An 11,088-nucleotide genomic window follows, 5' to 3' on the forward strand; every position below is an offset into this window, starting at 1 on the left:
GAGTGGGCCCAGAGATACCTCTCCGCTTACACGGAGTGACAAATCCCAGTCTCGATTCGTGCCAACCCAACAGACACTTTCGGAGATACCTGTAATGTACCTTTATAGCCACCCAGTTACGTTGTGACGTTTGGCACACCCAAAGCACTCCTACGGTATCCGGGAGTTGCACAATCTCATGGTCTAAGGAAATGATACTTGACATTAGAAAAGCTTTAGCATACGAACTACCCGATCTTTGTGCTAGGCTTAGGATTGGGTCTTTGTCCATCACATCATTCTCCTAATGACGTGATCCCGTTATCAATGAAATCCAATGTCCATGGTCAGGAAACCGTAACCATCTATTGATCAACGAGCTAGTCAACTAGAGGCTTACTAGGGACATGGTGTTGTCTATGTATCCACACATGTATCTGAGTTTCCTATCAATACAATTATAGCATGGATAATAAACGATTATCATGAACAAGGAAATATATAATAATAACCAATTTATTATTGCCTCTAGGGCATATTTCCAACAGCAACTTCCACAAAAAGTTTGGGAGGAGTTTGAATTGATTTGAATTTTTCACAAATGGAAAAGCATTTAAAAATGCTGATTTGGAACTGCATTTAATTCCCAGGGGAAAGTAGCTATCTCAAATGATGTTGAATCACTCATGACATTTAGTTAGGGAATATTTGCAACCCACCGAACATTTTTGTTTTACTGTTTGGAGAAATAATTTATTTGACTTTATTTTAAAATTGAATTTGAATTGGTATTGAATCAAAGTGAGATTAGCAACAGTAACAGTGATGACTTGGCATCATTAGTAGGGGATTACTGTAGCTTGATTATCCAGGCGTTATAGGGCTGGGAGCGCCCCCCACCCTTGTGGACAGGGTGTGGGCCTCCTGACATTGATTCTTTCTCCAGTATTTTTTATGTATTCCAAAAATATTCTCTGTGAAGTTTCAGGTCATTCCGAGAACTTTTGTTTCTGCACAAAAATAACACCATGGCAAATCTGCTGAAAACAGCGTCAGTCCGGGTTAGTTCCATTCAAATCATGCAAGTTAGAGTCCAAAATAAGGTCAAAAGTGTTTGGGAAAGTAGATACAATGGAGACGTATCAATTCGGTGGAAGATTATATGTTCAGATCCTTTATGCATATTAATACCCCTCTGATTATGAACATGAATATGATTTGTGAGTAGTTATGTTTGTTCTTGAGGATGTGGAAGAAGTCTTGCTATAAGTAGTCATGTGAATTTGGTATTCGTTCGATATTTTGATGAGATGTATGTTGTCTTTCCTCTAGTGGTGTTATGTGAACGTCAACTACATGACACTTCACCATTGTTTGGGCCTAGGGGAAGGCATTGGGAAGTAATAAGTAGATGATGGGTTGCTAGAGTGACAGAAGCTTAAACCCTAGTTTATGCGTTGCTTCGTAAGGGGCTGATTTGGATCCATATGTTTCATGCTATGGTTAGGTTTACCTTAATTCTTCTTTCGTAGTTGCGGATATTTGCGAGGGGGGTTAATCATAAGTGGGATGCTTGTACAAGGAAGGGCAGTACCCAAGCACAGGTCCACCCACATATCAAATTATCAAAGTAATGAACGCGAATCATATGAGCGTGATGAAAACTAGCTTGACGATAATTCCCATGTGTCCTCGGGAGCGCTTTCCTTTATATAAGAGTTTGTCCAGGCTTGTCCTTTGCTACAAAAAGGATTGGGCCACCTTGCTGCACCTTGTTTACTTTTGTTACTTGTTACGAATTACCTTATCACAAAACTATCTGTTACCGATAATTTCAGTGCTTGCAGAGAATACCTTACTGAAAACCGCTTGTCATTTCCTTCTGCTCCTCACTGGGTTCGACACTCTTACTTATCGAAAGGACTACGATAGATCCCCTATACTTGTGGGTCATCAATAACCAATAGCGGAACCTTGATGCCCATATTGGCTCCTACATATTCTACGAAGATCTTTATTGGTCGAACCGTTATGACAACATACGTAATTCTCTTTGCCATCGGTATGTTACTTGCCCGAGATTAGATCGTCGGTATCTTCATACCTAGTTCAATCTCGTTACCGGCAAGTCTCTTTAGTCGTACCGTAATACATCACCTAGTGACTAACTCCTTAGTCGTTCGCTTGCAAGCTTATGATGTGTATTACTGAGAGGGCCTAGAGATACCTCTCCGATGCTCGGAGTGACAAATCCTAATATCGATCTATGCCAACTCAACAAACACCTTTGGAGATACCTGTAGAGCATCTTTATGATCATCGAGTTACGTTTTGACGTTTGATAACACACAAGGTATTCCTCCAGTATCTGGGAGTTGCATAATCTCGTAGTCGAAGGAATATGTATTTGACATGAAGAAAGCAATAGCAATAAAACTGAATGATCATCTAAGCTAACAGATGGGTCTTGTCCATCACATCATTCTCCTAATGACGTGATCTCGTTATCAAATGACAACACATGTCCATGGTCAGGAAACTTTAACCATCTTTGATCAAGAGCTAGTCTAGTAGAGGCATACTAGGGACACGGTATTTGTCTATGTATTCACACATGTATTTAAGTTTCCGATCAATACAATTCTAGCATGAATAATAAACCTTTATCATGAATAAGGAAATATAAAATAACAACTTTATTATTGCTTCTAGGGCATATTTCCTTCAATGTACTCCTCTACGGCCTCCCCGGGGATGTCTTTTGTCGTGGCAACCTCCTCCTCCTGATTAAGGCTTTCTTTGATTGGTGGCTCGTCGTTGTTGCTTGCTTCTCTCACATTTGGCAGTGGTGCCGTGGCCTCTTCAGTTGCGTCGTGTTGCTCCGATGCCGTTCTTCATCATCGTCCTCATAGCCAGAAAACGAGATCAGATTTGCCGTGTCGACGCTGCAGTCCAAGATGGGCTATTGAGGAAGCAATCCTCTAGGGAGTGGTTGATGTGAAAATTGCCACAGACCATGGGGACTGGTTCTGAGCTTATGGTTGGTCGATGTGGCTTGCTGGAATCTAGGCTGCTCGGTGTCTCGTACCTTTGGGCTTCAGGGCTTTGCAGACGTCCTTCAAATCAGCGGGTGAGAAGTACGGTTTAGCATGTTCGACCAAACATCGCTTCCACCGCCGAGCTTACGCTGCAGGGCACTAATAAAGCCCACGCTAGTACGTGGCTCCCATGTTTCATAGCCCGGGTAAGAGCAGCTTATTCCCGGTGATGAGGTCGTCGCGATCGATGAATCTCTCCATGTTGTGTGTCGAATTGGTGGCAAGCACAATTGGAGGTTGCTGCGGCTATTGGCGATGAAGGCGACGTTGCCTACATAGATTGTGCGTGCAGGGTGGGCCGGTGGGTTGATGTTAAGCCGGACCACCCCATCGGTGGTGAATGTGAGGGAGCTAAAAGTTAGGCTGTCCCTCGGCGAGAGACCGCCGGGAGACGGGAAGGATCCGATCTGAGATCGGTCTCCAGCTAGCGCCGCCCTTGCCTAACGCGCCAACTGGCGGTGCAAAACACCACCAGATCCCTCGATAGGGATCCAGGCGTGGCTGGAAGCCTGAGATCGGAGATCATACGATGGTTTTACCCAGGTTCGGGTCCCTGTAGAGTAATACCCTACATCCTGCTTGCTTTGATTATTCATGGTGGAGGGATACCTCGTGCGAGGGGTTACAATGATGTTTGATGTTGCTACCGAGAGTTTCTGTGTGAGATTAGATGACCTGAATGTCCCCTGGCCTTCCCTTATGTAGTGGTGGAGGCCTAGGGTTTACAAAGAGGGTAGATGCGATCTATCCTGCTGCCGCCCTTGTCTTGCAGGGTAAGAAGGTCTCTGGCTTCCTCCTAGGGTTTGTTCTCCTCCTTGGGCTTCATGCCCCCCCCTGATAGGTCGAGAGGTCGGGCTCCCGTGGGTGACCCACCCTCGGTGTATGTCACCGTCACCCTCAGTTTGCAGGGATAATGACCTGAGGACCGTCGAGCGGACAGATACAAGACCATGTTAGATAGCAAAACACGTTCGGACCATGCGCTCCGGACTGTTGCGGACGGTTTGAGGGTCGGCGTTAAAGATGTCCTTACATTTTTTAAAGTAGTAGATATAGAGATAATCTCAAATATGCTTAAATATTCATTAATCTTTGATATATGTTGTTATTAATTATCAAAATGCATTTAGGGGTGGACATGCACTTTTAGCTCTCACCTCTGCTGTTTTGCCGACCCACCCTCCGATCTCGTCTACCCTACCATAATTTGGGAAGATATCAGGTGCTCCCACACCTATCATGCTCCTCCCACACCTATCATGCTCCATGATACGAGAGCTCATGGGGCGTTGGCTCAAACCATACATGAAGCACTTGAAGCACTTGAACCCGGAAGCATCCTGAAATTTGACTCGCATTTCGAAATATTTCAAAATTTGACTCACAAAAGAGTATCGTCATCTCAAACCATACAAACGTGTTGCGACGATCCGTATGTTCACTCATATGATTTCCTACCTTGTGTAAAAAAAAACTGATTTCCTACCTATTTTGCAGTTTCCATACATGAAGCGCTCTCCAATCTACGGAGGCCCGGAAGCAGTTCCCCTGATCAGCTCTGGTTTCCACCGACCTGCGCGAACCTCACATGAGACACATGCGCGGGCCCATCCCACCCCACAAAACGAAACGACAGAACCCGAGCCATCCATCCCCGCACACGCCACAATCGGACGGCCAGCACGCACGCGACGCCGGTGGAAACCCTACCGTTCGCACAGTCACCGCCGCAGGTCACAGCTACTAGCCGGGCCCGCGCTTCATTGACCACGTAACCCGCCCAGCCCACCAATCAATCATCGGGACACGCTCCTCCCCTCTCCTCGACCTCGCCTCGCCTCCCCTCTCCGGCCGGCGTCGCTTTCCACGCCCTTTTGTTCAAACCGAGAAAAACCCGTCCATCTCTGTCTTCCCGAAAGTCGAAAAATAAAACAACGCGGACACGGACGGAGGGAGGAAGCAGCAAGCAAGCTGCGGTCGCACGCACGCCGCTCCGCCAGTTCAAACCCACCACCCCTCTCGTCTTCCTCTTCCCCAGCTGTGCCACGCGCTTTCCAATCGCTTCATCTATCTGCTGCCCCGCCCCGCCTCGCTCCCCCCAAATCGCCTCCTCCCTTGCCGATCCAGCCATGGCCGGCTCGATTGCCGCCCAGGCCGCGGTCCTCGGGGCCATCCTGCTGCTCGCGGGGCTCGCGGCCGCCCAGCAGACGCCGAGGGCGCCCGCGGCGGCGGCGGCGCCCGCGCCCGACCCCGGCTGTAACGGCATCCAGCTCACCTACATCCTCCAGGGCCGCGAGAAGATCCGCCCCTTCGTCCCCGACAGGAACAAGCAGCCTTACTCCTTCAAGGCCAACGCCTCCGTGCTCAACGGCGGTACCCGCCCGCTCAGGTCCTGGGCGATGCTCGTCACCTTCGGCCACGACGAGATCCTCGTCGGCGTCGGCGGCGCCGTGCTCACCGGCGGGGCCGAGCTGCCCTACAACACCACCGAGGATGCCGGCAACGCCACATCCTTCTCCGGCTACCCGCAGACGGACCTCCTCACTCCGATTGCCACCGCCGGCGACATCACGCAGATCCAGGCCTCCGTCGGATTGGTCGGCACGCTCTTCGCCGGCCCGCGCGGCCTCGTGCCGGAGCCGCTCCCCACCGCCTTGACGCTCGACGACCCGGACTACAACTGCCCGGCGGCGACCAATGTCACCGCCACCATGCTCACCACCTGCTGCCTCCTCACCCCCGAGGCCGAGGCCAACGCCACGGTCCCCGAGGCCAACGCCACCGACCCCACCAAGAGCTTCCTCCCGCGCCGCACCGGCGACCTCGTCATCACCTACGACGTCGTCCAGGCATACCCGACCAGCTACCTGGCGCTTGTCACGCTCGAGAACAACGCCAAGCTCGGCCGCCTCGACAACTGGCGGCTGTCGTGGGAGTGGCGCCGCGGCGAGTTCATTTACTCGATGAAGGGCGCACACCCCTTGGAGGTGGACGTCAATGGCTGCATCTATGGCGCACCAGGCCAGTACTATCAGAGCCTGGATTTCTCCCAGGTGCTCAACTGCGAGAAGAAGCCGGTCATCCTTGACCTGCCGCTGTCCCGGTACAATGACACACAGATGGGGAAGATTGAGCATTGCTGCAGGAATGGCACCATCCTGCCCAAGTCCATGGATGCGGCTCAGTCAAAATCGGCGTTCCAAATGCAGGTGTTCAAGATGCCACCGGATACCAACCGGACAAAGCTCTTCCCACCGGCCAATTTCAAGATCTCTGGCGGCTCATCGCTGAACCCAGACTATAGCTGTGGCCAGCCAGTGCCTGTCAGCCCCACCGGGTTCCCTAATCCCAGCGGGCTCGACTCTACAACGCTGGCGGTTGCGACATGGCAGGTGGTGTGCAACATTACCACGGCCAAGGGGGCCAAGCCCAAGTGTTGTGTCACCTTCTCGGCTCACTACAATGACTCAGTCATTCCCTGCAACACCTGTGCATGCGGTTGTCCTGTGAACCGCCGGGGTCCTACCTGCAGCACGACTGCTCCATCCATGCTCTTGCCGCCGGAGGCGCTGCTTGTGCCGTTTGACAACCGTACACAGAAAGCACAAGCATGGGCTCAGTTGAAGCACTACAACGTGCCTAGGCCAATGCCTTGCGGTGATTTCTGTGGTGTGAGCATCAATTGGCACGTCTCATCAGACTTCAACAAGGGCTGGAGTGCTCGGGTTACATTGTTCAATTGGGGTGATGTCGACATGGCCAACTGGTTTGCTGCCATGGTCATGGACAAGGCGTATGACGGATTTGAGAAGGCATACTCTTTCAATGCAACAGCAGAGGGCAATAACACAATCTTTATGCAGGGCCTTGAGGGGCTCAATTACCTTGTGAAGCAGACCAACATGAGCGGGTCGGATTACCTTGTGCCAGGAAAGCAGCAATCAGTGCTCTCATTCACCAAGAAGCTGACTCCTGATATTGATGTTGTCGCTGGAGATGGGTTCCCAACAAAGGTCTTCTTCAATGGTGACGAATGTGCTATGCCGCAGAGGTTTCCGCTCAAGAGTGGTGGATTCAGGACCCATCTAAGCAGTGCCCTTGCTTGGGTCTTGCTCATGGCTTCCTCGGCCTTGCTGTTGCTTCAGCAATAATCTTGTTGCTGTTGCTCCGATTCTTTGATTCCTTCAGGTGGTTCCATCAGGGCCATTTGTAAGAAACCTTTTTGTTTCCGGTGATCTACCACTAGAAGATCTTGTGTAGCTGCTATGTAGCAGAATCAAGCAGCAACCATGAGATGAACCGCAAGAGATGCCAGGGAGCTAGCTGTTGTTGCAGGCTCGCAACATAGACATAGGTTCCCTTTGAGATGATGATATTTAGCTATGTACTGCATGCTTGCACCGATGTTGGTGCAATTGTAGGAAATGTCTCGTGTTTAGCTTGTGTCATATACAGAATATACCATGTTAAATTTGTTCACTTGGCTGCTCATCAAACCATGTCTCGTTTCTGATTCTGAAGCTGTCCTCTGAGGATTTGTGCATACAGTGGAACTAGTTAGGGCGTGTACAATGCATAGCCTCAAGGTGATGCCTCGCATGCCATGTAGGATCGGATATGACGTAAAGTAGGTTCGGATAGGGAAGCGGGATCCTCTTCAGGAGGCGGGTGTTTGAAGAGAAAAAGTGTGGTCTGGTGACAAAAGCTGAAAAAGTTAAAGTAAAAAGTAGAGATGCATGTGTACTAGAGTCTTTATTTTCTATTTCTTAATGAGGCCCACTAGTGTTAGCTTGCATTGGGAAGAAAAAATGAATGTAGATGCCTTAAATTATTTTTTGTCATGGGGCATATGTATCCATATGTCACCATTGTACATGCCCTTAATTCTCTGCACCGGGTCATAATTATAAGATACTCTCTCTCTCAAAATAAGTGACTCAACTTTATACTAACTTTAGTAAGTGACATGTTGTTTGCAACTTGCAAGGCGTTTGAAAGAACATTGGATGCTCCTCAGATCTAAGTACAATAGTATTAAGGCGCCTAGTATTAAACACGAAATATATGGATGTTGACATGCTCGTTACATTCAAATTCGAAAGATGTTTGGCGGTTAAGTGTACGTTGGGGTAGCAGGGGTCCACTTCAGTACCACCAGGTTTCAAACCGTTTGCAACCTGCAACGTTCGTGTCTGGAGCCGACGCCCGAACAGATGGACCTTTTGCTTTCTTTCTTAATAGCCACTCGCGGTAGTTCTTTGGTTGGATTAGAGGAAACATCACATCCTGCTACAGCACTACTACCTGCAATATTACGATTTTTTTACAGCAGGTCAGAAACTTCTACCTGCAATATCTCTACTTTCTCCTTCGGACTTGTTCAAGACGTCCATTTCGCAGCTGACTGAGCTGAGGTAGCATAACTGGCACGCACAACCGTTGCTTTGTTTAAGCGGGATGAAGACTTTGCTCGTCTGAGGTTGGTTCTTGCGTGGAACAGCAAACGCCGTGTTTTAGGTAGGCAGCGTTCATCCAGGGGGGTTGCTGGAATTGTTTTTTTTTTTTTCGTGTACAAGGGAGAACTGATGATGACGCCGTCCTATCGCTGAAGTGTTCAGATCTGTATCAGGACAGCGTCTCCACACGGCATTACCACGTTTATAGTCATACGCATCAGCTTTTTAAAATTAAAATATTCGGGCCCAAGAGTGAAGGAAACAGGAAAACAATATTGCTTTGCATACAGCAGGAAATAGCTGGCGGCTTAAAAAAAAGGGTTATAGGGCGTCTCAAAACTGGAAGCGCGACACGTAAGGTGATGAAAGTAAACTTCATATTCAGATGCAGGGATTCCAGCGCTAACATGCTAAGCAAGCAGTGATTTGTGATTAAATAATATGCACGTTGTGCCATGATTCATGCCGAGCATGATCTTGCCGATCCTTTGCTATTATTGCTGCATGCTGCTCAACATGAATCATTCATTTGACTTTCTTACAAAATACTGCTGGTTGCAATATGCCTTCATACTACTGCATGCGCAGACGTGAACCAAACAGTGTGCGGCGATTTGCGCTCCATTTGACTAATTTTGTAAAAAGGTTAATAATAACGTGCCGCAGTTGTTCTTGAGAAAAGTTCAGGGTGGAAAGTGATCTCTTGTGCTAAGACTAAGCCAGACGTGCGACATTACCGCTATCACAAAAGGCGGCTAGGTGTACCTTTTTTTTTGCGGGAGTAGGTGTACCTTTTCATGTTGAACGCTATTTTTGTAAGTTTTTTTTAACAAAGTACAAACGCAATCACCCGTATATACGCACATACCCTCACTCCTATGAACACACACACGCACATCCTACCCCTATGAACAACTCCGAAAGACTGAACCGGCTTATTATCTTGAGATTTTATAAAGTCATCATAGGCGCCTCGTAGTTGACGGAAATGTCTCCTTCCGTTAAACACGCATCGCCGGAAATTCTGAAATAAATGCAGGCTAAATGCGAGCACCAGGACTTGAACCTAGAAGGCTGAGGATACCACTGAACGCTATTTTTTTTAAAGGGTTGAAACCTTCTAAATTCTAATCCCGCATCTTTTTTTTGTGCAAGAATGAAGCGTCCTGATGAAGTGTCTTGAGGGGAGAATGAAGCGTCTTATGACTGAGTGTTCTAGTCGGGTGTTTGTGCATGACGGTGACGGTCGGAAACCGGTTGCGAGCGTCGTAAACTAGGTGCGTGTCTCCTCCCACGAGCTATTACAAAAACCAGGGGTTTTTACATCTTCTTTCAACGCCGCGGTCGATCTACCTCGCCTCATGTGACCTTAGACCATGGAGGCGCGGTGGATCTTGACTCTTCCTAGCGAGAAAGGCTCCTGCAGCAGCGCCTGGGGTGCATAGTTCCAGCGCACGAGTTGTAGGTTGACAGACAATATTTTTTTTCCTTTTATCTCTCTCTATCTCTCTTTCGGTTTTTTCTTTTCACATTTTGTTTCATTTTTCTCGTGTTTTCATAAATGTTCTAGAAGATATATTTGGCTAAATATTTTCTTTAATCATTCATGTGTTTTGATTGCGTAGTTTAAATAAGGGTTCGCGCATTGCACAAAATGGTCGTGTAATTTAAAAGTATTTTTGTGTAAATAAAATTGTTCATATTTTATAAACAAGATGAACCTTTTGAAAATCTTGATGAATGCTTTTCTAAAATAGTTGAACATTTCTAGAAACATGATGGAATTTATAAAATATATGATGAATATTCATAAAAAAATATTCAAAGAGCATTATTGAAGTACATAATGAACAGGTTTTTTTAACATGATAAAGAATTTATAAATACACCCCAAACATTTTTTAAATATAGGTAAAAAATTAAATGCACAACGAGCCTTTCCTAAAATTAGAATGACATTTTTATACATGATAAACAATATTTTAAATACACGATGAATAATGTACTTCAATAATAAAACACGTTGCACATATTATAAATAAATGATAAAAAGGTAAAAAAGGGGAAAAGGGAAAATAAAAATGAGATAACAAATGTGCAACGTGTACATACAACTAGCCCTCCAATCCCCTCACGTGGGAAACAACCCACGAAAAATTCTCCGATGGCGATAAGCGACCCATATGTGTTGTACCACTTGTCATTACTAGAGACATTCGGAGGTAACCTTTGCAAAATATGACACTTAATTAGTCATTTGAAAAGTTTATTTATCACATTTTTTTGCCATAAGCGCTCGCCTCAAGCGTAACGTAACATGGGCCGATCCAGTAGTAGGCAAGCAGATACCGATTTCTACCATTTTTCTTGCATTTTCATTCGGCTTTTCAGTCTCATTTTCGGTCTAGCATCTATCCATTTCTCCCTTCTATTATTTTTCTTTTTATATTGTTTCTTTTCTTTCTTTTTGGTTCCTTGCCTTTTCATTTTTCTTGTTATTTTCAAGTTCCTTCCGTTTTTTACCTAAATGAACATTTTTAATACATAATAATTTT

General features: G+C 46.7%; 1 protein-coding gene across 1 annotated transcript; it reads left to right on the forward strand.

Annotated features, from left to right (window-relative positions):
- Nucleotides 1-4,977: 4,977 nt before the first annotated feature.
- On the forward strand, nucleotides 4,978-7,556 carry LOC125551940 (COBRA-like protein 7). The gene has a single exon (XM_048715357.1). The coding sequence runs from the start codon at nucleotides 5,207-5,209 to the stop codon at nucleotides 7,226-7,228; it is 2,022 nt and encodes a 673-aa protein (XP_048571314.1). The 5' UTR covers nucleotides 4,978-5,206; the 3' UTR covers nucleotides 7,229-7,556.
- Nucleotides 7,557-11,088: the final 3,532 nt, after the last annotated feature.

This window comes from Triticum urartu, chromosome 4 (genome assembly GCF_003073215.2).
Source record: "Triticum urartu cultivar G1812 chromosome 4, Tu2.1, whole genome shotgun sequence".
NCBI classification, from domain to species: Eukaryota; Viridiplantae; Streptophyta; class Magnoliopsida; order Poales; family Poaceae; genus Triticum; species Triticum urartu.

What these genes read in the sequence shown, in the direction of transcription:
- LOC125551940 (XM_048715357.1), top strand. Translation starts at nt 5,207, where the DNA reads ATGGCCGGCTCGATTGCCGCCCAGGCCGCGGTCCTCGGGGCCATCCTG.